Source organism: Myripristis murdjan, chromosome 5, assembly GCF_902150065.1.
Source record: "Myripristis murdjan chromosome 5, fMyrMur1.1, whole genome shotgun sequence".
NCBI lineage: Eukaryota > Metazoa > Chordata > Actinopteri > Holocentriformes > Holocentridae > Myripristis > Myripristis murdjan.
Window position 1 is genome coordinate 34,418,730 of NC_043984.1, and position 27,500 is coordinate 34,446,229.

The 27,500-nt window shown below is 42.2% G+C and overlaps 2 protein-coding genes across 2 annotated transcripts in view; one reads left to right on the plus strand and one right to left on the minus strand.

Moving 5' to 3' along the window:
• Window positions 1-23,658, minus strand: part of il17rd (interleukin 17 receptor D) — a 40,340-nt gene extending 16,682 nt beyond the window's left edge. The window contains exons 1-3 of the mRNA XM_030052380.1: window positions 23,507-23,658; window positions 8,396-8,456; window positions 1,875-1,997 (exon numbers count right to left, since the gene is read on the minus strand). Of these exons, the coding sequence (XP_029908240.1) occupies window positions 1,875-1,997; window positions 8,396-8,456; window positions 23,507-23,626 (304 nt within the window). The 5' untranslated portion in view covers window positions 23,627-23,658. The remainder of the gene's footprint in view (window positions 1-1,874; window positions 1,998-8,395; window positions 8,457-23,506) is intronic.
• The window catches only part of LOC115359829 (zinc finger protein 585A-like), a 1,044,768-nt gene that overhangs the window by 792,704 nt on the left and 224,564 nt on the right, over window positions 1-27,500 (plus strand). The window lies entirely within an intron of this gene.

A 27,500-nucleotide genomic window follows, 5' to 3' on the forward strand; every position in this document is an offset into this window, starting at 1 on the left:
CACACACACACACACTCAGCTGTATAATCTTTCTGATCTCTACACTTTGAAGGCTCTAGTTTTCTGTCTTCCTCTTCAACCTCTTTACTTTCATTTCTCTTCCGTCTCAACCTTCTCTCTCTTGCTCTCACTCTCTCTCTCTCTCTCACACACTCACACACACACACACACACATATACTATAGACATATATACATATATATGTGCACGCATACACTAGGGGTGCAAAACCAAACCAAAAAAAAAAAAAAAAAAAAGTAAAATCACCACACACTGTAAAAGACTGCAGCGTTACAAACACACCCACTGCACGAGAGCCATACACACACACACACACACACACACACATACACACATACACACTGAGCTGATGGATTTGTGAAGATATTGAAAATATTTTTGTTTGTTTTAAATTGTCGAAGCAGATTTCTGCCTTAGAAAGAATATTTGATTTCATTTTGTTATCCCAAATCTCTGAATGAAAAAAAAAATCCAAATATATCAAAACACACTGGAAATGATGTGAGTTTTTTTTTTCTACCTGATGGACAAAACAAACTGAACTGAAACCAAAATCATGACCCAAGAACTGGAACAGGAACCGTTACACCCCTAAGACACACACACACACACACACACACACACACACACACACACACACACACACAGACACACACACAGACACACACACACACACATATATACACTACTCACAAAAAGTTAGGGATATTTGGCTTTTGGGTGAAATTTATGGAAAATATAAAAAGTTCATGCTACAGTGATATTATATCATGAAAGTAGGGCATTTAAGTGGAAGCATGCACTGGTGATTTCCTCATCTCAAACAGTTTCTTGAAACAAAAGCCAACAACAGTGGTGGATATACCACAACAAAAAATGTCAGTGTCAATAACTTGTCATGTGCCCTTGAGCATCAATTACAGCTTGACAGCGACGTCTCATGCTGTTCACAAGTCGACTTATTGTCTGCTGAGGCATGGCATCCCACTCTTCTTGAAGGGCGGCCCTCAGGACATTGAGGTTCTGGGGTACAGAGCTCCGAGCCTCTACACGGCGACTCAGCTGATCCCATAGGTTTTCTATGGGATTCAGGTCTGAGAAAGTGCAGGCCTCTCCATCTGAGGTACCCCAGTCTCCAGCAGCCGTTCCCTAATGATACGACCTCGATGAGCTGGAGCATCAAACACCTGATGTGAATTTTGCCGTTAAACTCCTTGTTAGAGAACAGCAACTTGTGCAAAAAGTACTGAAACACTGAACAGTTGGACATGTGCATTCAAAAGTTTACAGAAGGTCACATTAAGTTCACCTGTAAAGGTTATAATGCATTTTAGGATCATCCTGAAATTTCACCCGAAAGCCGAATATCCCTAACTTTTTGTGAGTAGTGTATTTATAGACATTTTTAACAAGGTGGGTCATGATCTCCCACCTCTGGAAAATATCTAGAGACGCTACTGAGTCTAACAGGGAACAAACTGAACAAACTGAAACTTCTCTCTCTCTGAGTGGAGAGATGACAGACAGACAGGCAGACAGAGAGACAGGCAGACAGACAGACAGACAGACAGACAGACAGGCAGACAGGCAGACAGACAGACAGACAGACAGACAGACAGACAGACAGACAGGCAGGCAGGCAGGCAGGCAGGCAGGCAGGCAGACAGGCAGGCAGGCAGGCAGGCAGGCAGGCAGACAGACAGACAGACAGACAGGCAGGCAGGCAGACAGACAGACAGACAGACAGACAGACAGACAGACAGACAGGCAGGCAGGCAGACAGACAGACAGACAGACAGACAGACAGACAGACAGACAGACAGACAGACAGACAGACAGACAGACAGGATGTACCCAGTGGACTGGCAGACCAGTGGACGATCACGGCGGCCTGGCTGTCACAGGCCAGGTGGCTGAAGGAGACGTTGGTGACCTCGTGGATCGCATGTTTCCCCAACGGGTAGTTTAATGAACAATCTGCAGGGCGAGAGACACAGACAGAGAGAGAGGGAGAGAGAGAGAGAGAGAGAGAGAGAGAGGGAGAGAATATGTTTAGTAGGAATGATAAGTTATGAAAAATGGTTCGGTTGTGCCACCGTATTCCTTGTGGCATGACGATTGAAAAACGTTTAAATTGTTAAGTTGTTTATATCTGTATTGTTACTGTGTACATTGTATCACTAGTCGATTATCCATTTGTTTATTTATTTTTATTTTTCCTTTTTTTTATTTTATTTTATTTTTATTTTTATTGTCATTATCACTGCTATTTTCTTCGGCAATATAAGCACTGCCTTGTCATGCCAATAAAGCTATTTAAATTGAAAATTAAAAATTGAGAGAGAAAGAGAGAGATTAACAACCAAACCAAATCATGTTGCCGTTCTTGTGACTTCTCCTTCTTGTCAACCCAAATTTTCAAAGCTACACTGCGAGATGCTGCAAGCTGACTGAATTTTGCCGACGTCATTACCCAGAAGCCCTGAGCAGTGACACCAACACATCAGCCCGCCGCGCTTTATATCAGTTCATATCAGAGGAAACCAGAGACACAAAAGAGGAAAAGATGTTAACATTGGTGTGTGAGATGAGACGACGCCTGACAGCCAAGTCAAACATGTAATTATGTGAAAAACTCAAAAAAAAAAAAAAACACTGAGCCTTTCTTGACGTTTTTCCATTTTTGTCCCAAACAACAAAATCATAAACATGGAGGGCTTCATTTAAAAAAAAAAAAAAAAAAACTTGAAGTTAAGAGGGAAATAAAAGTTTGTGCCTTCAGTTTACGATGCAGCGTTTTACAACTTCACGTGCACAGGTCCTCAGACGCCTCTCACCTTCATCACAGACAACATTTCTGCACATTTTTGGAATCTGAAGCTGATTTTGAAAACTCTGAGGGGAGCCTGAACGTCTCAGAGTCAGAATCGGAGATATTTATTGATCCCTGAGGGGAAACCGGGGAAACGTCTTTGTCTAACTCCTCAGTCGACAGCGTGGCAGGTTGCTCCTCTTCCTCATGCTGTTGTCTTTCTGCTTCATCCTGTGCCTTATAAAGACGCTTTGAAGAGGAAGAGGAGGAGGAAGAGGAAGAAGAAAGGAGGAGCAACCAGCCCTGACCTTTCCCTTTATCTCCCCATCTTCGTCCTTCAGCCTCCTCTTCCTCCGTGCCCTTTCTCTCTGATAAGAAGGCACTGAAGAGGAGGACGAGGAGCAACCAGCCGTGACCATCTTTAACTTTGGAGCTCTCTTCCTCGTCCTCATCCTCCTCTTCCTCCGCTCCTCTCTTCCAGGCTTTAAGGAAGAGCAGGAGGAAGAGGAGGACGAGAAGAAGAAAGAACTGAAAAGGAAGGAGAAAAACAAAAAAAAAAATCACGCTTCCTCTTCCTCTTGTCCTCCAAAGCTTTTTTGTGAGATGGACGAAGTAAGGGAGGAAGAGGAGGACAAAGGAGGTCAGGGCTAAACTAGAATGGAGGCTTGAGGAGGAGGAGCGACCGGCCACAACCTTCTCCTTCATCCTCCTCTTCCTCCGCCTTGGAGAAAAGCGAAGGAGGAGGATCAGAAGCAGAGGAGCAACCAGCCGTGACCTTCTCCTTTGGCTCTGACCATGACCGGGCTGGGAGGAGGATGACGAGGCGAGAGGAAGAGGAGCACTGACTCGTGTCGTATCCCACGCCCCAACCTCTAAACTCCTCATCTTCCTCCTCCTCTTCCTCACCTCCGTTCTCTCCTCTCCATCAATAGGAAGATGGCCGGAGGTAAGAAGAGTTAGTCAGTCGTGTGTGAAACTCACGCCCCCTTCTTTCTGCTCTCTAAATCTAAAACTAAATCTTTTTTCCCCCTCCTCTCCCTCTCCGTTCATGGCTGGCTGCTCCTCTTTCGCTCCTCCTCCTCCTCCTCCTCCTCCTCTTCCTCCCCTTCTATCACGAGATAAAAGAAGAGAAATGTCGGGGAAAGCTCGCAAAGCGTCAAAGCAACATTATCGATTATGGAAAGCAGAGGAGGGGAAAAGAGAAAGAGAGGGATTTCAGATGGTGTTTTAGCGTCTCACACACACACACACACACATACACACACACACACACTGAACAGGTGCAATCACCATTTGAACACACACACTCATCCGTCCATACGCTCCAAACGCTCCAGAAACATGAGTCGGTGTCGTTTCCTTAAAGAAAACCCCCCGCCCGTCTCTGTGAGTGTTACCGCAGGACCTGCAGGACCCAGAGGAGCTTTTTCCTGCCGTTCAGCAAAACAGCACGACGACGAGCCCACTTCATTCACCAGATTTAATTTACATCATACTCAGAGTGGGAGATCTCACGGCGAGGACGGGAGGAGCGGATGGAAACAGAGGCAAACTCCTCAAAAACAGCCCGGGAAAAAAATAATAGTAATAATAATAATAAGATCTACACAAAATAATCCTAAAATATGATGGAGAGACGAGCAAAGCCAGAGATGATCCAAATAAACATCTGGCTCATTAATCCATTACCCATGTCATTTTTTCCGCCGTTCCACATATTATCCAATTTAATTCAATTCAACTTTATTTGTCCCCAGTGGCCAATTAAAGTTTTGGGGCGACGGTCTGCAAGACACACAGAGACAGACACGGAAAAAAAAAACAGAATATAAATGGTAGAAAATAAAGGAAGAAAAGAAGTATAAGAGAGCTATGTCTGGGTAATGAGTTTAAATAAATAAATCTGTGTGTTTGGAAGTCAGAGATGTCAAAGACGTGGTCCGCGGGCCAAATCTGGCCGACGAGCACGTCCTATCTGGCCTCCGAGATGTTTTGGAGGGAATGGAGAAACAACAAACATATTTTAACATCAAACTGGAATATTTGCATCCTTTTATTATCAGCTATGTGTAATAAGCACGGCTGCCTTTTTTGTTTTCACGTAAATTTGTACTTTCTTCCATACAGTGCACAGAAACACACCTCACTTCAGTACAGTCACATTTTTTATCCGCAGAATGGAGTTCACCACTGAAATCTTTAAGTTAACACACATATGTGAGATATGTTGTTGTGGTGTTTTTTTTTTGTTTTTTTTTTTAGATTCAGATTCAGATTCAGATTCAGAAAGCTTTATTTATCCCCGAACGACAATTCAGTTTCTACAGTCCCGACTTTACATAAACAAAACAAGCAAACAACACATTCTTCCTACACACAGTAACGCAGGAGGCAATAAATGACCAGCGGGGAGATGAAAATACAAACCCGACTTAAGGAATATAAAGAAACAGCTGTTTAAAGTGCAAAGTGCTTAAGAGAGTTCATACTAAATACAAGACTGACTAAAAGACATAGAAACAGCTGTATAAAGTGCTTGAGTGTATTGCACAGTAATGTTGCTCTGAATAGAGTCAAGTGCCAGGGAATATTGCACGCAGAATATAAACTTATACAAGAGCCCTGAGGGTTAAAACACAAAGGAGCAAAAAGAGATCTACTCTGCATTCAGCAACTTAATGGCAGAGGCAATGACCGAGCTGGAGGGTGGGGGCAAGTAACGCCGCCCTGACGTCATGAGTGTGAATTCTGCTGACAAATTCATGCGGTCATAGACGTGTTAACTCGATTATATAGTTTAAAATCAAAGGCCACAGTGGTTGGTGGTGCTGCGTTATATTCTGAGGTGTTTCTAATATTCTGCCCCTCCTTGTGTATGTAAATGGGGAGGACAAAAAATTAGAAACGCCTCTCAACAGGACAGTACTGTCAAACCAAACTGATGGAATTGACTTGAAAAAGGAGCGTCAATTTGCTCAGGATTTCTGAAATTACAGATTCTCGTTCATCATCAGATAGATAGATAGATAGATATACTTTATTGATCCCAACACCAGAATTTCCCTGGTTGGGATCAATAAAGTATATCTATCTATCTATCTATCTATCTCGGTGGCTCCAGAGTTTCCCCTCGGTTTTATTTCAACCAGGGAGGAGAAACATCTTCAAGGAGCTACAACAAAGTCCGACCCTCCCATCCTCGCAGGCATCCTTCTTTATTTACCATTACATCACTGCTTGTAGCTCATTTACATCACAGAGAGAGAGAGAGAGAGAGAGAGAGAGAGAGAGAGAGAGAGAGAGAGAGAGGAAGAAGCTCGTTCGGTCGTGTCATAAACTTGCCCTCTTTTGTCCTCGTCTTTCAAGACTCTAATTCTAATCTGTTCTTTTAACCAGCCAGCTTGAGGTGGAGAGGAAGGGAAGCACTGAGGTGTGTCATACCACCCCCCCAACACACACACACACACACACACACAATGTGTTTCTTCCAATTGTCATGCTAACACTCAAACCTCAGAGCTTTTGCTTTGGCTTTAAGTGTCTAGGGCTTACACACACACACACACACACAAACACACACACACACACACACCCTTTGCCAGTGGTTTTGCCTTGCATTAAGGCTGTAGCTGGAGTCAGACTCACAACAACACAACTCACAGTTTGATGTACAGGACCGTGTTCTAGATTATTAGATTAGTAGATTAACTTTTAATTGGTTGAAATTCTAAAGGACACAGCAGCAGCAGTTAACATCAAAGTCAACGTAAAAGCAACAAATTACAATAATCTGACCTCTGACCTCTTTCACTGGATCACTGCAGCAGCAAACAGTGATGTGAGACTACATATTGTCTGGGATTTTGGAGGTCATGATGTGACGATTATGGCATAAATGTTGCCTTTTCCTGGTTTTAAAGAGTGTATTATTGTAAAGAGGTGCAGTTTTCTGGACTTAGCACACTTGTTCCAGCCGTTGTAATATTTATCTCCAGCACTTTGGTCATAATAATCACATAACTAAGGATTATTTATCAAAAATCTTGTATGTAAATGTCTTACGAAAAACCCAGACATCATCGCTATAATATCAATATCAAAGTGTTGGGTCACAGATATCGCTATATTTCCTATATAGCCCTAGTGGAGGGATACAGCAATAAACAACAAAAATATAAATATGAACTGAGCAAACAAGATTAAAAAAAAAAAAAAAAAAAAAAAACACACACACTGCTGGCGGCAATGCCGGTGATGGAAGAGAGGATAGTTAAATAAGAGAGGGGATTAATGTAAAATGTGAACATTTTCTCTGTAAAAAATGTAAATCTTTCTGCAATTACCTGTATTCTGTTAAAAACTGGATTGTTTTAATATAGAATTCACTGAAAAGGAAAATAAATTGCCAAAAAAAGAAAAAAAGAAAAATCACTGAAAGTTTGAATTTTACTCCTACAAAAACTGGAGAGCACGACTCGCTGCTGCACCTGAACACATCGTTCCTGTAATCCCTTCAGCTTTGAATTTAGTTGACCTCTTGACCCTGCAAACATTCACTGATTATGGATGGATTATGGAATTAAGACTCTGCCTCTATCGACCAAATTTCATGGAAACCTCGTTCGTAAGTGTTTGAGAAATGCTGCTGACAGACTGGCAGGTGAAAACTCGAGCTCCCAGATGTGTTTGGATACTGAAATAACTTCTGGTATGAAAATTATGGGTCATTGCTAAAGCAACAGGACGTGGAGATCTTTCCTTTCAAAATCTGTTGTTTTTTTTGTTTTTTTTAAGAATCACTTCATCGGTGGTTATGAAATATTGGCAGATGAAAATCAGGCAGCAGTTTGGACCTTTCCGAAATGAAACCTGTCAAATTTAGCAGAGAAAAATAACAAAAATGACCCGTTTCAAGACGTCGTGCTCTCAGTGTGAAGTCGGCTGCTAAAATAGTGAAAGTGGTTGGAAGATTTGGACTCTGCTGAAAAGTTAGCTTCCTGCCATCTCACACGCACACACACACACACACACACACACACACACACACACACACACACACACACACACACACGGATCTCAAAGCCCTTCTCGCTCATGGTCACGGACAAAGGCGAGAGGCAGGGATCGGCCACGGCTCAGGAACTTGACTTTTAGAAAGAAAAGAACAAAAGAAGAAGAAGAAGAAGCGGGGGTGGTGTGTGTGTGTGTGTGTGTGTGTGTGTGTGTGTGTATGAGCACAATTTTACAGCTTCAGCTACAAGAAGTAATAAATTTAAATACATTAATCATCATATTTATATTTTATTCGACCTAAAGAACTAATAATTAAATTAAATTAGTGCAATGACTTCTGTTATGAGTTATAGTTTAGTGTCTTGTTTTAACCCAGTGACAGTCTGATGTCACACTGCAGCCTCTAAAATGACATTATGTCTCTAATATAATCCAGAGCTGCAGTCTGACTCATATTATCAGCATTGTTCAGCGGTAATCTGTAATCTAATCTCAGCACCAACACTTAAGAAAAGAAAAGAAAAGAAAGAAAAGAAAGGAAGTGACTCACTGTCAGCTCTGAAGGTGACGGACGGCCTGCGACCTCCTTCGTCTGCACCGGACGGGACCGCCTGCCGAGGGACAGAGAGGCACATTTTTCAGTGTTCATGTTCACTTTTTAATCATGAGTCTTTTTTTTCCCGCGAGAAAATAATTTTTAAATAGTTGCAGAATGATTTAATGTCAAGAGCAAAGCCAATGCAAAGCCGGCGCTCTGATTGGCTGCCTGAAACACAAGCCCCGCCCTTTTACCCCTGCACAGAAACCAATTGGTTGTAAATTCATCAGAACCCGCCGGCGTTTGGTTGCAGCTGACTTGCAAGCGTCAGAAGTCGGACCGTCCCATCATCACTTGAATGCAGCAGAATCTAATAACAGATCTGCAGTAAAAAGCTGTTCACTTCATTTTATTTACACGCACTTGAAAACAGCACTTGAATGCAGCACTATGAGCAGCCAGCTTGGATGTTGGACCATCTCATCGTCACCTGAACGCAGCAGAACTGTTCTGGCCAAAAAAAAAAAAACCCAACTGTCTAATGACAGGAATCCCAGTTCTGGATCAGAGTCTGTGCACCAGATTCCAGCTGCCAAGTCTGCAGGTAACCTTCTGAAATATCCTGCTGACAAACAGACAGGAATGAAAACAAAACCTCCCTGCGGGTTCACTGGCAGAGGTAAAATGACATGACTCTAATATCCGCTTTTGTGTCAGTGAGCTGAAGAGCTCAGCAGCTTCCTGCCTGAATCACAAGAGTGGAAAAGACACAAAACCAGAGGCTGAACACAAGAGAAGCACTGACAGGCACTGAGCTGCCGGAGAGTCTTTAGGGGCAGAATGAGCAGAATTTACTGAAAAACAATGAACTGATAATCCTCTCCATCATCACTGTGAGCCACTAGCAGTGTGTGTTGGTGTCTGTGTGCAGGGGCGCCGTATATGGGGGAAAAGTTAGGACAATTCCAAGGGCCCTTACCTGACAGGGGCCCCAAAAAATAGGTAAAAACTAATAAAAAATTATTAAACCATCATCGAGTAAATATTTTTTTTTTTTTTCATGGGGCCCAAAATTCCTGGCGGCACCCCTGTCTGTGTGTGAGTGTGTGTGTGTGTTGATTTGTATGAGTCCCTGCCCTCTGCCGGGATTTTCTGATTTTGCTGAGCTCAGGACTCTCCTGGGCGTCGGCCTTTGGGTAGCGGGTGTGTCGCTCCCAGCCAATCACAGTGCCAGATCAACAGCACCACATCCAATGAGAAGCTACGGAAATCGCAGCAAAAAAAAGGAAATCTAGTGTTTATTTAATGGTGTTTAGTTCTGTTTGATTACCCAGGTTTCCTGTATGGGGACTCCAGTTGCTGACCTGCCTGCCCCTTTAAGAAGAAGGAGTGCTTTTCCCCTTTAAAGTGTATCGAGAACGATGCCACCTGACATGGATTGACGTTAATTCCAGAGACCTTCCCTGATTGGCCAAAGCAGCAGGTGGCCAGGTATAAAAGGTGGAGGAAACTAGCAGCCTGGTCTTTTGTCTGTTTCGTACTCTCCTGGGAAACGGAGGGCTCTATGCTGTATTGAATGCAGCAAAATTTGCCGTTTTCCCCATTTTTTTTTTTTTTTTTTGTCTGAAAGAGACCGGATGAGACTGTTTTTGTTCTTTTTTTTGTGGCTGGCCTGAATAAATCGTTATATAGATAGAGATAGATAGAGAGAGATAGATAGATAGATAGATAGATACTTTATTCATCCCGAAGGAAATTCACAGTTTTCAGCAGTATCCACAGAGTACAAGATTAAATAAATAAAAAAATAAAGAATAAAAGATGACACTCGAGATCTAAAGATCTAAGTACCCAATGTGCAAAAAACAATGCGCAAAAAACCAAAAAAAAACAGTGTGCATCGATGTATACAATGTGCATAGATGTGGGCAGTGTGCAAATTTACAGTATAAACAGATGATACATAGCAGCAAGCAATATATACACTATAAACAAGGAATATATAAAAAATTCAAAATCTACGCCTGCTTGCTGGTGCATCCTTCCCACAAACACTACCTCCCATCCTCATGTAGAACATGACGTCTTGAGGAAGGTCCTTCTAACTGAAGTATCGACTAACTCTGAAATAAATCCAGGCTGAGGTGGAAACGTGTGAGCAGGAACTGACAAAGTGCTGATATAACTTTGTTGAAATTGTAGTGAAGTGTTTACGACAAAAGAATAAAATGTAGCTGATATCTCGTTTCATTTTTCTGCCCCGCTATCCATGCTGTTGAATTATGTTACTACAACACACTGAATGTCAGCATATTGTCTCATTGTCTCATGCTTTTATTCTGAAACACAAGCTCTGTTTTTAGAACTGGCCCAGTCTCATTTATTTTCCTGCCTGCTGATTGGTTAATTGACTCTGTTTGACCTGGTTTTCATGTTGCCCTGCAGGTAAACACACACACACATACACACACACACACACACAGCGGGGGCGTCTGTCTGATGAACCTGATTGGTTTCAGGTGTGTGTGTGTGTGTGAGTGTGTGTGTGTGTGTGTGTGTGTGTGTGTGTGTGTGGATATTTATGGTTGTCATGAGTGAGTCAAGGGCGCCAGCTGCCTCTGTGTATTTGTGTGCACTGTGCTTGGTGTGTTTTATGGATATCTGTGTGTGTGTGTGTGTGTGTGTGTGTGTGTGTGTGTCTAACACCTCCATAACAAGCCTGGAGAGAGAAAGTGAGTGTGTGTGTTTGTCATACAGGGTGTTTCATGCTTATTTGAAGGTGTTGTGACTTGACCCCCCGCCTCTCCCTGAACACACACACACACACACACACACACACACACACACACACACACACACATAAATAACGTCATCTTGTAGGAAATAAGATAAGGAATAACGTTATATAACATCCTATAATATAATGTGATAAAATACAATGTAATGTAATGTGATGTGATAAATCAACATGTTGCTTGGTTTTGTAAAACTCTCTTCCTGCTGGCATATTTTATTTTTCTACCATAAATTCTTTGTGCTGAGGCCTGGCGAGGCAGGAGGAAGAGTGTGAACACGCCAAATGAACAGCACACACACACACACACACACACACACACACACACACACACACACGAAATGAGGGGTCAGCTTGCGGTCAGAACAAGGCTGAGGGAATATTATGGTCTGCTGGGCCTGAGGCTACATATAAAAACCAGAGTTACACCTCTAAAAAACACACTTCTACCACACACACACACACACACACACACACACACACACCAATCAATAGTCACTATCTCTACATCTGACATTTTTTTGACAAGACAGACAGAGAGGGAGAGTCTTCTTCTCGTCTTTCTGTCTTCTTCCTGTTGCCAGGTGTTCCTCAGTAATAATAATCATTATCTCTCTCTCTCTCTCTCTCTCTCTCGCTCTCTTTCTCACGTGCACATGCAGACACACACACACACACACACACACACCCTGAGGCGTGATTCAGACTGAGCCACAACAGGAAACAACTGAACCGAGGTTCTGCTTAATGAACAGAGCAGAAAATGAAATAAAGGACAGACGAGAGGAGAGCAGACGATTAGGGTGGATTTGAGGAGCGAGGCGCTGCTGAATAAAGACGAATAGAACTCAGTAGAGCAGAATAGAATAATGTGAGTCCGCTCCAGACAAACTTGGCTCAGTGTGAACAGAAATTCCCAGCAAGAGTTTTAACCTGATTTCTCCAAACAAAACAGCTGCACAAAAACAGAAAACTGAACAATGCATCCACAACAATACAATAAAAAACCTTTTTTTTTTTTTTTTTTTTAATTACAGGAAAAAGTCCCACATCGCATCCCAGCTTTAAATAAATCAAGAAGGAACATGGTTGGATTTTTAAATGCCTCCGCCGTTCAAAGCGACCACAGCCTGAGAACAGACTGATGACAGCACCGGAGAGCAGAACGTGGTGAAGAAAAAGAAAATCAAAGTCTCAAGTGAGAGCAGAACTCCCCCTGGGAATCCCCAAACTGCACACACACACACACACACACACACACAGTGAGTGAGAAATAGTTGCTCTAGTAATCAGACAGCTAATTGCAGGCTCAGTTAGGAAACCCACCACAATGATTGATAACACCGCTGGAGGGAAGGAGGAAAGGAGGAAGGATGGATGGATGGATGGATGGATGAAGGAGAGGAAATAATAATTAATCACATTTGCATCGAGCGAAAAACAGCAACATGAAAGGAGCTGATGGTACTTTTTAAAGAGCACTGGAAGGAGGGATGGATGGGGAAAGGATGAAGACGAAGGAGGCGGTAATCATGATGAAGGCCTGGAGGAAAGGAAGGAAGGAGGGAAGGAAGGAAGGAAGGAAAGATCTGATGGAGCAGGAACTCCTCCAATTACAGCATTCAAGGTTCATTTATCAGACCTCTGCTGCTCTCATTCTCTCTCTCTCTCTCTCTCTCTCTCTCTCTCTACATCCAGTGGTTCAGCTCCTGTGGTTAGCATTGCCTGTTAGCTTAGCATAATGACTTAAAGTCTATGGGAGTCATTAGCCTGGCTCCATCAAAGTGGAGAAAAATAAACCTTACAGCAGCTCTGACGCTGTCTGAGTTACACAGTGGACCATGTGCATTTGAGATACACAAAAAATGAAGAAGTAAAGTTATGTTTGAGAAGTGGGAGCTCCTGAACCGACCTGTGAGGGCGTCAACATCGACGATAATCAGAGCAGAGTAAACATCAACACAAACTCATTATTAAAATTATAACAAGCTTCATCTTCATACTTTCACACAGTACACTACATAGTACACTATATACTCTCTATTATACTCTCATTTCATTTTACTTTTCTTAATTTTTGTTTTCAGTTCAGTTTAGCTTCAGTCCGTTTCCACAGTGGGTTTGCTGGTCTCAGTTCAGTTTTTCTTTTTTGAAAATGTTTAGTTTGAGTTGAGTTTTTCTCACTGACTACGTTTACATGCACACCATATTCCGGTTCGGGTCAATATTCTGGTTAAGGTCAATTTCCGGAATAAGGTGTTTATATGCGCTGTGGCAGCTGGAATATTCTGTTTACATGTTACTTGGCGTGTTCCCGTGTTTCGGCGTATTCCACTCTCTTATGTAATGCAACACTCAGCCTGCGGGGGGCAGCATCTGGTCTGCCGGAAATACAGAAGAAGAAGAAGAAGCTGTCACTATTTCTGTGTTTTCTCCCATCGATATCCTCCATGATATTTTCAGTGTCTGATCAGCTGAAGGCAGACTGCAGTCTCCTGGCTCTTGCTGCTGGTCACCATGTCGTTCTCCCCGCTTGCAGTAACCATAGCAACAAAGACGCCCCAGGATTCCTTGCGAATCGAGCATGAGCAGACGTGACTGAATATTCCGGTACGGGGCATTTTCAGATTAAGGCGTTTACATGGCACAGTATTCTGGTTGGAACAGGCACATGCCAGGGGTCTGATTCTGAATATGACCTTAATCTGGTTCGGTGTGTTTACATGACTCGTGCACAACCGGAATATTGAGGATATTCCGAATAACACAGGAATATGGAGTGCATGTAAACGAGGTCAGTGACTCCCAGGCATGTCGACGTCCCAGTCTCAATATCAGCACCAACGCAAACTCACACACACATCTGACCAAACTGACCAGCAGCAACACTAAACACATCCTCTGTGTATTTTTACAGAGGTATACTTGTTTCGCAATTACACAAAACTGTTTCAGTTAGTTTTCATTTTTTCTTTTCTTCTACAGTCTACTTTTTATTGTATTTCAGTGAACTAAAATGTGTTTTTCGCACCTAGTTTCAGTTTTTGGTTTAGTTTTAGTTCACCTTGCAATGAGCCAAACTCAAAAAAAAAAAAAAAAGCCCTCTGTAGTCCTCGTCCTCTCTCTCTCTCTCTCTCTACCTCGCCCTGATTTTGTTTAGAGGAACCAGAGCAGTTCCAGATGTGGGACAGAAAGCTCAGGAAGCACACACACACACACACACACACACACACAGCTGACCTCTGTTAACCTGAACATCGACAGATAATTAGTACCAGAGCATCATCAGCGTGCGGCTCATTAAGTGAAACCTTCCACCAGTTACAGTGAAGCGGCCTCACTTCCTGCAGGACGAGGTCAGAGGTCAGAGGTCACACTGGCCTGACAGCAGAGGGAGCGCATTTTCCTGCGACCCTAAAATTAGGGCAATGATGATGATAGGAGTTAGGGTTGTTGTTTTGGGGTTTTTTTATCTTAAGAAAAACAGGAATGCCACATATTTTAAGAACTCATTATTTCTGCACAGTTCAGTGTTTTAACCCTTAAAGCTGGAAAATCACAGGAAGAAAACTAGGAATTTTTATCTGGGATGTAAAATCTGGAGCGCCTCCATTGACAAAAAATGGGGCTCGGACTTTGTAGTTTACATTCTAACATTTCTGACAGGGAGGAAGCAGAATTCAAACCTCATTCAGATGTAAAACCTCACACGGAAATTTTACGGCTCAACAAACTGAGCGAGGCGTCTCACAGAGACAAGGGTTAACTTTTCATGTATTTGTTGTTAAAGCTTCCCAGGGCCTCTCACATGAAATAATGAAAAATCAGATTTTTCCCCACACACACACAATGCTTTGTAAGGAATTATTTATTATTATTTTTGCACGTTTCAGTGAAGGACATTTGCAATATTACAAAAGTCGTGATAAATGATAAAGAAATGAGGTGTGTGGAACAGCCATGAAGCGAGCAGGGCTTATTACATGTAGAGAAACTATTTAAAAAACTACTGAGAGTGTGTGTGTGTGTGTGTGTGTGTGTGTGTGTGTGTGTGTGTGTGTGTGCTTGGTTGATGAGGGTCTAGCTCAAGTCAGTGCTTCAGGGCTAAAAACTCAGTCCTGTTCCTCTTAATGTCTTCCTGTCTCACTCTCTCTGTCTAACACACACACACACACACACACACACACACACACACACACACACACACACACACACTCACACCTCCAAACACTACCACATGGGATGACATGACTGCATAGGAACCTGGGGGTTTAACCAGTTTCCCTCTCTTGCATGAATAATGAACACACACACACACACACACACACACACACAGGCGCTGTTTTTTTAATGTGGATCAGAACGTTCAGGAGAGGCAGATCCCATTTTTCCAATACAGGATCAAAACGATCTCAGGATTTTGAACTCTTTTTTTTTTTTTTTTTTCAAATCATGGTCAGATTTGATAATCCAGATTTCCTAATCTGGATTTGGATTTACTTTTAATTTCCTCCCACAGTTGTGTTTCCACTGCAGGAGCTTTCCCCAGGGAGCAGGAACCTGTATAGGGACTCACTGCGTTTCCACTGCAGGGACCGGCTCTAATCCAAGCTCTGATGGCTTTTTTTTTTTTTTTTAATCCCACAAAAAGTCCCTGCTCAGTTTCAGTGAAGCCAGCCCTCTACGTGGGACTAAAATTATTATCCTTGCCTTGAGCTTTGAAAAACCTAAAGACAGCATGTAATTAACTGATTACGAGTTGGATGGAATTACAAAATCCAGGTCCAAAATCGACAGCGATCAGAAAGTTTGTAATCTGTATTGAAAAGCAGAGTTTTCAGATTTAATCCAGTCAGATCACATTAATCCTGGAGGAGAAAAAAAACAGCCCCAGATGTAAAGCCAGAGATCAACAGATCCTTTAAATCATCTGACAGTCCAGGTTCACACTGATGGATAATCCAGATGCTGTTAGATCTGCTGAGGAGCTGGAACACACACACACACACACACACACACACACAAGCCTGAATGGAGGTAACAGAGATATATGAGGTACAGGGATCAATACGCCGCATTCAGACTTCTTCAGACTGTTTTTGTAAATGTACGTCCTTAATTTTTCACTTTGATGGAGCCAGGCTAGCGACTCCCATAGACTTCCAGTCTTTATGCTAAGCTAACACAAAATGCTACACACAGGAACGGAGTCCAGCATCTGGTCTCAGTCTGGGACGCCGGGGGAAAAAATGTTGTACTATTCCTTTAACAGAACAAAACATGAGAGCCGCCATGTGCCGTTACCTTTCTCACTTTAATATTATATATTATATACGTCTAATATTAACCAATGAAAATCCAAATTAAGTGTTTCTATTGGTCGGACTGGAGGTCAAAGGTCAGCCTGCATCACTGCTGACATTTTATATTTAGGTTTTACACCAGTTGTTAGAGAACAGAGTGTGTGTGTGTGTGTGTGTGTGTGTGTGTGTGTGTGTGTGTGTGTTGAAAGCAGCCAATCCCTCCCAGCAGGGAAACACACATTCACTAGGGAGAGAGAGAGAGAGAGTGTGTGTGTGTGTGTGTGTGTGTGTGTGTGTGTGTGTGTTCAGGAGCAGCCAACCAGAGATTTTCCCACCGCAGGAACAAAACCTGCTGCTTCCTCCACAACCTGCATGACTGCTCCTCAATACCCCCCCCAACACACACACACACACACACACACACACCCACCCCCTCCCCTGTCACCACCACACACACCCTTCTTCCTCCCTCCTCCTCATCCTCCTCCCCCTCCTCCTCCAAACCTCGTCCCCTTCTTCATCAAACCTCCTCTCACCTTCTCGTCTTTGCATTTATTGTGAACCGTCGCTCTCACCGATTCCCTCTCTCTCTCCTCTGCTGGTGCAAGGGGCGAGTGAGAGAGAGGGGGAGAGAGAGAGAGAGCTTGTCAATAGGCATCCCACATGAGTGAATCAATACCAGTGTTTTAAAGATATTAATGATAAAAAAATAATATTATTGTTGATGTGTTTTTAGCATTGGCACTCTGTAACTCTGTGCTGTTATTTTGATGCAGTCTGAGCCTTTATTTTGAAATACTGAAACACTTTGAGCGTCACTCATGATGACAAGAATGGTATTTCTGGAATTCCACTTGTTTTGGTATCATCTAAAATAATAATAATAATCATAATAATGATAATAAATTCTGGTATCATCCTGTCTTTGTTGACCTTTCAGCACCTTTGGCTTCGCCCGCTTCAGTTTGTGAGTTCCTACATTTCCCACAATTCCTTTCAACATCCCAAAAAGAGCTTTGTATTCAGTTGTTGGTGTTTACGTGTATCTGGAGATGGGGGAAGAGGAATACTCCAACATTTTGGGCAAAATCCCCTCTCACCCAGACTGAGACAAGATGTTCACCTCTGTGCATCCAGTGGTTTTGGACCTGGGCTAACGACTCCCATAGAATTCAAGTCTTTATGCTAAGCTAACACGAAATGCTACCATTGGGAACTGAACCACAGGACGTACAGAGGCGGAAATGGTGTTGAACATTTTGTCTCAGCCTGGGGAAGTCGGGAAAAGGAGATTTTTCCCAAAACTTCATAAAAATATTCCTTTGAAGTAAAGGGAGTTTTTCCAGAGAGGAGAAACACAGCCTGCAGTGCATCATGGTCTATCTGCTGCTCTCTGTGCCTCCTAATGATGATGATGATGGCACTGAGGCCCTCTGAGACTGTAAACGGCGACACTGGCTTTTAAATAAACGTGAACGTGGTGCAAAACAGTGTCTCGAGACAGAAGAGAGACACCAAAACTGTTTCCTGTTGATGTTTGAGATCGCTGGACGTTTTTCCTGCTCGGCTGCAGCTGCTGGAGACACGGTGTCGTCTCTTGGCTTGGAGGCTTTCCGTTCGCCTCGCAGCTGCTGCTCTCTGACAGCCACGGAAACAGGAGGCGGTGCGCTGAAATATGTGGACTACCGTGAACATGGTTTCACCGTGTTCACCTGCCCAGACTGACAGCCGCTGCGCACGTCAGTAAATCTCAGCAGCAGCGGCAGCAACACGTCGCTGTCCGTCAGGGGGAAAACCTCGCATCTCCAGAACGCCGGCTGTTCAGCTCAACACTCTGAAACCAGAGCACATTCATTTGATTTATTCCAGAAACATGGGAAAGGCAATGAGCAACTGCCTGACAAGAAATGATGCCGAAATTAGCCAAAAGTTACGAGAAAATGACATGAAAATTTGAAAAGAAAAAAAAAAACTGGAAATGAAATTAAGCAACTAAAAAAAGTCCTGAAAATTTAAAAAAGAAATTGACAATTAGCCAAAAAAGAAGTTTTTTTTCCTTTAACAAAATTTTAAATACATAATTATAGTCATTATAAATATTTTTCAGGACATTTTTCCCTATTTTTGGATAGTTTTCTATTTTTTTTCCTTTTTTCTATTATTTTTTTATTTTATTTTATTTATTTATTTAGTTATTTTTTGCAATTTTCAGGCCATTTTTAAAGCTAATTTCCAGGTCATTTTTTTTTCAACTTTTTTTTTTTATTTTATTTTATTAATTTCTTGCAGCATTTCTTGCCAAGTTGCTCATTGCCTGTTTTCTCCATGTTTTTCACAGAAATCAAGCTCAGGCCGTTCCCAAGCACTCCAACATGAGAAACCTGACGTCCCTCCAGATTTCAAAGTTTTAAACCCGGTTCATTCTCTGCATTTTTTTTTTCTTCCATTCCACATGAAAATCACCAAACTTGAAGAAGCGAGGCTTCCAGCCGACGGCAGCGACAGCCCGGTGTGAACGCTGAACGCCAACACGCGGGTTTCTCACACAACACGGACCCGCCGCGGCGCCCTCGGAGGCCCCGTGATGTTAAAACCAGACCGAGAGCGCTGGAGGATGATGGGAAACGAGAGAGGGATGGACGGAGACAGGAAGAAGCGGAGCGATTTCCCGGTGTGTTTTCCTCCGCAGAGACACACATCATGACTTGAGCAGATGTTAGCTTGCAGGGCGAAAGGACTCTCTGTCAAAATCATCAGACAACCATCATAAAAAAAAAAAAAAAAAAAGACGTCGTTGCTCAACCACTGACGTCCCGACGCGGCCCGGCCTCGGTTTCTTCTGTTTCATGATGAAATCTTCAGGTTCGTTTGGCTCCTGAAGGTCAAACAGCAGCTCATTTCCTGCATCCCTCACTGCTTTATCTCACTGCAGACGGTTTTCCAGCTTCTATTGTGTTTTATTGTACTGGCATTTATTTTTAATCTGTTTTTATTGTTGTTCCAAGTAAATATTCTGAAATAAATCCGGCCTAAATATTACAATTAACCTCCAGTCAAGAAGAGGGCACCAAATTTAACCTGCAACTGCTTTGATTGACAGGAGGCGGGGCTTAATGGAGCCACGGAGGACGCCGGGATTGGTTGCGAGATTTATTTTGGACACAAAAGCAAGGTGTCTTGCCCCTTCTTGTCCCGTCCCAGCTCTCACAAGGTCCCTGAACGCAACACAACACTGTCAGTGGAGGCGCTTTCAAAACGTGTCTGGAGCTGGAGGAGAAACAGAGAATCATGGGAAGGCAGGAAGACAGGGGGACGAGAAAAACAGGTTTGGATGTCCGCTGAGGGATGAAAACACACACATACACACACACACACACACACACGCACATGCACACGAACACACACACACAGGCCTGGAGGTTGCAGCAAAAGAGAATACTGGTGCTGAAGAGGGACAAAAGACTGGGAGGAGGCTGGGAAAAACAAGGAGAAGAATAAAGAAAGAAAAGAAAAGGAAAGAAAAGAAAAGAAAAGAAAGAAGGTACCGAGATAAAGGTTTTAGAAGTTTTCTGCGCACACACACACACACACACACACACACACACACAGCTGCGCTCTAACAACCTCACACCTGTAGAAAAGCAGGGACTTCACACCCACATCCCACTGCCTTTGATGTGTGTGTTCCTGAAAAAGAAGGGAAGAGTGGGGGAGGTGATGGAGTGTGTGCATGTGTGTGTGAGTGTGTGTGTGTGTGTGTGTGTGTGTGTGTGTGTGTGTGTGAGTGCAGGGGGGTGTTACAGGAAGGAATGTTTCAGCAGAGTAAACAGTGTGAAGCTTCCTGCAGAAAACACTTCAAAGCCAGAGAGAGGAAACCAAGATAATACAGGTCCACACACACACACACACACACACACACACACACACACGCACACGCACACACGGACACACTCACGCACATGTGCATGCACACGCATGCTCATAACATGCCTTCAGACACAAACAAACACACACTGCATCAAAGGCAAGTGGGAGTCATCTATCAACACAGACAAATTAAAACCTGTGACACACACACACACACACACACACAAACACACACACACACACACACACACAAACATCAAGTGCGAGTTGAAAGGTGAAAGCAGTTTTTCCGTTAATAAAAGACGCGAGTCACAGATTCTGTCCCTGTTAAAATATATTTTACTGACTCGTTTTCCTGCTTTCCTCTCAGATCGCACTCGTTTTGTTTCAGTTTTCATCGTCCAGACGTTTCTAAAAACCAAAACTTTGCTCATTTCATGAAACGACTGGTCAAATAATCGATTAGTTGACTGACGGTAAATTAATTAATTATAATTTTGATAATCGATTAATTGCTTTGGTCATTTTTCTGATTCCAGCGTCACTAAGATCACTGGGATGCTGAGACTCTCCATTCAGATGAGTTATAATCTGGCATCATGTGTGACACTTCACAGGCCAAATAAATTATTCGGTTAATTGAAAAAATAATCAATCAAATTATTCCTTTTAGCCCCAGTTGTGGGTTTCAGTGTTTCAGCTCTCCATCTCTGCACAGAGGTGTGTTCACTGTGACTGTCCTATTGGCCTTTTTCATTTTTTATCGACTTTATTTCCGTTCAAACATTATGACTCAGACACGGGAGTCATGGTGTGTGTTTGTCCTGAGGGCTCGAGTGTGAACGTCTCAGGTGCACACACACACACACACACACACACACACACACACACACACACACACACACACACACACACATACACACACAAAAGGACAAGTAACAACGGTAAGACAGGAAACAGCTTTTCCTCCTGGGGGTCAGAGGTCAGTGTCTTGCTCAAGGACGCTTCAGCAGGTCGGGGGTGGGGTGGGAGTTTGGCTCAGTCTGACAGGCCGGTGCCTTTTAGGACTTCAGAAATAATCGCATGGGATTTTTGATCAGAAACAGGCCGATGTTTACGGCATAAACAGCTGTGCAATAAAGTCCCTGCACCGCTAAAAACATCAGAAACCTGTTACACTGCAACTTAAATCAGATCTCCCCGCCACGGGCAAAACAGCTCTTTCATTGAAATGCTCACACACACACACACACACACACACAGGGAGAGAAAGAGAGCGTGGACTCCAACACTCGGGTATGAACGACAGAACATCTTTCAAAACTCCTTCACCTCTGGCTTCATAAAACCTTGTTAAAACCAACTTCTTTAACATGCTGGGGAAAAAAAAAAAAAAAAACACATTTTGGAGACGCAGTATTTCTACCTGACAAAAGCCACGAATGTTTCCCAACTCAAACTCACAGAACAAACTTCAGCCCCTTCACGCTGAACTGTGTGACTGACTTCATTAATCTGCTTGGAAATTAAGAATACAGCAATGCAGCACTTTTCAAACTCAAATGTTACCGTGTGCCTTACAAGCATGGAAAATAAAAATTAAAAAAAAATGGACGAATAAAGCAGAAAAATAAGATACAACACTGGACTACACCTTTTCCCACTGAAAGGGTTTTTTGTGGATTTAATCTTTTTTTTTTAAAGACTGACTGATAAGATTTGTGTGGGTAAACTCTCTAAACTGAGAAATTGGGGAAACCAACCACTGACCGTAGACTAAATGGCTGTTAATTTACAGGCAGAAATAAAGCTGCCACAGAGTGTCAGAGCTGGCCAGGGTCACAACAGCTCACATATCACCGTTTCCACATCAAATGCTTTTAACAGAACAGCTGTAAAGACAGGAAATCAGTTTTACTACCTGAAAACCACCAAAAAGCAGATGATGCAATCCTCAGAAACAAACTGGTGTAAGCAAAGGTTTCTAACTTTAATAGAAACCAGACTGTTTCAGCCCCGTGACGCTCACTGCGTAATTTACATGATGCGGCCGGGAGAAAATGTCTTAAGACAGGTTACTGAATCACTAGAATCCACCCTTTAATACAGCATCTATCCAATAGTTGCCCTGACTGCCATCACATTTAATTTTTGGCCATTAATTCCTCTGTTATTACGACTCTTCTTCATCTGAGACAGGCTTAACATATACGCTTTGGCAGGGAGTAGCCTACACAAAAGTTTGGATTTTATCACAAGTAAATGCTCTTTGGTGCATTGTGTGTGAGCCGAAGCCACCAATAGACACTACTGAGTGAGAAAATATCTAAAGTTCTGTGTGGAAACATGTATACGGTGACCGAACAGCTGGAAAACAGTAAGTGACCACATTTTCAAATGGAGTTCTGTACCTGTGAGGAGAACGGAGCGAGGCTGCAGCAGGTGAGGACGGCAGGCTCACCGACTTTGTCTGCGTTTAAAATCACTGCTGACAACAGGGCGACTTCAAAAAGCAGCCAGACTGTCTACATATGTAACTTATCACATTATCACGGCTGAAGACTTTTTACGCAAGCATTCCCTCTTCGCTATACGTTCAACACAAAAAGTTGTCGGGAACATGTCGGGACAAACGCTTAAGTTGTAATTATATCGCAATACAATGCCTTTTGTTGGGTTTATATGTATGCCGAATTCACCAGAAGACACTAGTAAATCGTTTGCTGCCCATTATTATGTTTTGGACGGTGTCTGTGTTTAAGGATGAGCAAGGAAACATAAAACTACATTTTGTTTAACGGAGTTCTGTTTATAGGTTCAGCATTGGAAGCACCGGGGCTGCAGACAGGTAGGGAAGGTAGTACGACTGACTTAGCCTGTCTTAGAAGACACTGCTGAGTACAAAGTTGAATTTTCCAACCTAATGCCTCCAAATTTAACTTTCACAAAGCACCGAGACACACAGGGGCTCAGAACCGAGGAGAAAATTTTGGAAAACAGCGGAGGAAGCAGCAGACGGAGCAGAAAACCTGAGGTGCACCGAGTCTGAAACTTGAGAGACTTCAGAAGACGCTGCAGCTTTTTTTTTTTTTTTTTTTTTTTTTACGGTGTTACAACGATAAAACTGCGCTGTAAAATCAAGTAAAAGTTGTGTTTTACCTTGTTGCTGCATCTGTCCTGGTTTGTCCTCCTGCTGCCCGGAGCCGCAGAGCCACAACACGCGTTTAAAAATAAAAATATCACAGAGAGGAAGAAGAAGAAAGTCCGAGGGGCCGCCATCACTTCCAGTCTGGATAACACTGAGGAGAGAGGGAGAGAGGTGTGTGTGTGCGCGCGCGTGTGTGTGTGCGTGTGTGTGTGTGTGTGGTTTGTTACCTGAGACGGCAGTAGCACCTCCCGCCTGCTAGAGGTCGCTGTTCATGCACTACACACTGTAACCTACTTTAAATTAAACTTTAAATTAAACTGTACTGCACTATTTATGTACAATCACAATTTTATAAACAATTTTATTTATGTATTAGCGAAAATATGGAAAGGGGTAAGGGGGTAATATTCGCATAAATAAAACCTCACATATCTGAATTTCTGAGTTTTTTTTTCTTGCAAATTTGTGACTTCATAATTGCAGAATTTTCAATTTTTTTTCCTCATGAATTTGTTAGTTTTTCTTGTAAATTTACCATTTCACACTCAGAGAACATCCAGTTTTATCCTTGTAAATTTACGACTTTAATCTTGTAAATTTACCATTTCACACTCAGAGAACATCCAGTTTTATCCTTGTAAATTTACGACTTTAATCTTGTAAATTCTGAGTTGTTTTTTTTTTGTTTTTTTTACTCTGGTCTGTTTCTTTGAATTTTCACCTCAGAGTTCAAACACTGCAGGAAGACAAATGCGGTTGGTTTTAATATTTTGACGTGTACAATACCGAATCAAATATGATAAAAACACTTAAAATAAAATAAAAAAATGTTTACATGAGGTAATATTTTGTTGCAATACCCTTATCACCTCCAGCAGAGGGCGCACATGAGCACAAATTGTGATTGTAGCACTGGGTTAAAGGGGCATTAGGTAATCTGTTTCTTTTATTGCCCTCTACTGGCAGACAGTAGGAACTACAACAGCACAGACAGACACATGGAGGGTGGAAAGAGCATCATATTAACCCACCAGAGGAACGGATAGTGTGTTGAAATTTCACCTCAGCGACAGTGAAATTACTCATGAGAAAAAAAATCTACTATGACTCAACCCTCAACATGCAGGCCTGTGTGTCTGTGAGCAGAAAGCAGAGCTCTGATTGGCCCATAATCTGCCCGTCAGTGAATATGACAGTCAGTGGGTGAACTTGTTTGTTCCTCCATGATTTTCCACACACACAAAAAAGATGTGCTTAGTGCTTTACAGCTAAAATTTGCTTATTTTGTGCCAAAATTTTCCTTTTGTTTGGTTCCCTGCAAGAAATTAGCATGTAATTCAAAGCATTTCTTTACTTTCTGCAGGTTAAACAAATGCATCCCATGCAAACATGAGTCATCATGAATGTGACAGAGAGCTGTATGTCTGTTCAAACAGTTTTCAACAGAATAGCAGCTGCTTCTGTTCTGGCTGCTCAAAACCTGAATCAGGCAGTAAAAAGCTTCAAACTTCAATTAACAGCTCAGGCTTTTATTTGCTTCAGTCACTGAATCCAACCGCTCTGCATTTGCCATGAATTTCTTTTGGATACAACCCTTGCTCAGCAAAGATGGGAAATACATCAAATGGTGTATTCAAATCAGTGAGTATGAATATTACCTGTATAAAAATGAGGCTACGTAATAACAAAAACAATTAATTTTGACCCGGACTCTAACTGAGACCGGCCTTTATTTGTGAAAACGTGTAGATATTACCAGCCAGGAAGAGGAGCTCGCCTTTTAAATAAAGTTTTACGTAAGTTCATATTTGTCAAATCCCATCATCACTGAGTATTTCTGTGATGTCATATTAAATTGCCATATCTCGACTTCTGTAGAAACAGCGCCCCCTGGTGTCAGCGATCTCATTTCAAAGTGTTGCGGTCTTGTTTGTAGACGCTGGTGTTGTGCAGACAGTGAGATCCAAGCATAGTCGGGACACATCACAGGGACCCGTATTTTTTTCATCTTGAAAAGTTAAAATTGAGAATAATTCCCCACTTTTTAAACAGCTAGGGAGTTAAAACTGCTCAAAACAAAGAATCTCACTGTGCCAGCTCAGGCTGTTTGTGTAATTTTATATTTTATGACAAAAGGTACCAGTTTCCCTGAACGACCCAGGATCGTTGTGCTGAGAATAGAAAATAAAATCATGTGCTCAAAATGAAAGAAAATTATAAATATTTCTGGAAAGAAATGCAAGGTTGTAGATGTGTCTGGTGTTGTGAAATAGATGTATGACTGGCAGGGTGAGGTGGTGCTGTGGGTTAGGAGGGTTTCCTCTGAAAGGCAGCGGCTTCAGCATCACACAGCATGAGAGAGAAGAAGCTGAACTACAGAAAAGAAAAGGGTTTTTTAACCAGTGATGCATGTGACCGGGACGCATCAGGAACTGCAGCGGCACCGAGGAAAACCGCTGATGTTGAGTTCTGTCTCCATCTGGTGGCCAAGAGTGGAACTCTCACAGCGACTGGCGCTCTCTCTGAACCTCCAGGGTGAAGACACAGACATCATTGTGAAATGGTGAAATGTGCTCACAATTTCCAAGATTAAAGTCATAACCTTACAAAAAAAACTTGGATATTTTCTGAGATTAAAGTAGCGAATTTATGAGGAAAAAAACTCACAAAAAACTTGGAAAACCTTTTTTTTTTTTTTTTTTTTTGGTAAAGGAATGGCTTGACTTTGGAGGATTGATCAGCCACACACTGCAGACGCTGCCACCTGCTGTGTGCCACGCCTGCAAAGTGAAGCCATTTGGTTTCTTGACCAAAAAAAGAATTTATTCTCATACATTTGTGTGTGATTTGTCTTGAAAATTTACCACTTTAATCTCAGAGAATATCCAAGTCTTCTCATTGGAATATTATCCGTATTTTTCTTTTTCTTTTTTTTGCTACAAATGGCTCTAATACACTGTCATAAAAAAGTGAAACAAGCAATTTTTAGAGTTTGTATCAGGGACTGGGAAGAGCTAAAATCTTCTAAATTTAATAAATAATTTCCATTTCCTGTCCTGGCAAAAATCAGGTGAGCTCTCCGCCCTGCCTGCGTCCCCCAGCCTCCTGCCGCCCCGTCACCCCAGAATATCTGCCTGCAAATATATTTTTGTCAACACAAATTATATTTCAGTGACAAAACTATTGTGATAGAGCGAGACAGACTCAGTTCTGGGAGAGAGAGAGCTCCCAGAATATCTGCCTGCAAATATATTTTTGTCAACACAAATTATATTTCCACGCACACACACACACACACACACACACACACAGCTGGACTGTCCTCAACACACACGAGTAGTGTTAGTTCTCTCAGAGATGATTAGAGTTATTAGTTATATTTGTGACTCCATCTCTGGTTTTATGTCCCAAGATTTTCATATAATCTAAGCTGTAACTCTGGTCGCCCACAATATTACTTTTTAAATGAATTAGATGTTGTAGTTTTGGACTCTATTAGATCCAGTAACAGTATAATAAAAAGTAAAGTAAAATATAGCTAAGACAATCGATTACTGTGACATGATGATGTTATTTTTATTATCTTTGATCCAGTCAATACTGTATGTTCACATCCGTGTAGATCTCACAAAAGATTCTGAAAATTATGACTTTATTTATTACTAATTTACTGAGGCTGACAACCAACAGTAAAGCAAGTGAGGCATTTCCACTTTTCAGTATCCTGGCTGAAATATTTCCAGAATATCCACTCTTCAGAAACCAATAAAATCAATGTTGTGTATTTAGCTTCATGTCCTTTAGAGTTTTTCCCACATAAGCCATTTCTAAAGGGTTTCATCAGCCCAGGAATTGCAGAATTTCCTCATTTTCTACAGTATGTCTTGCAGCTGATGGTAAAATATGTAAATGACTCAAACAGGCTGAGTGACAAGGTTTTCCCATGACAACAGCACCACATCAGGATACGTGACTATATCCCAGCCCAAACATTAAAACTCACTG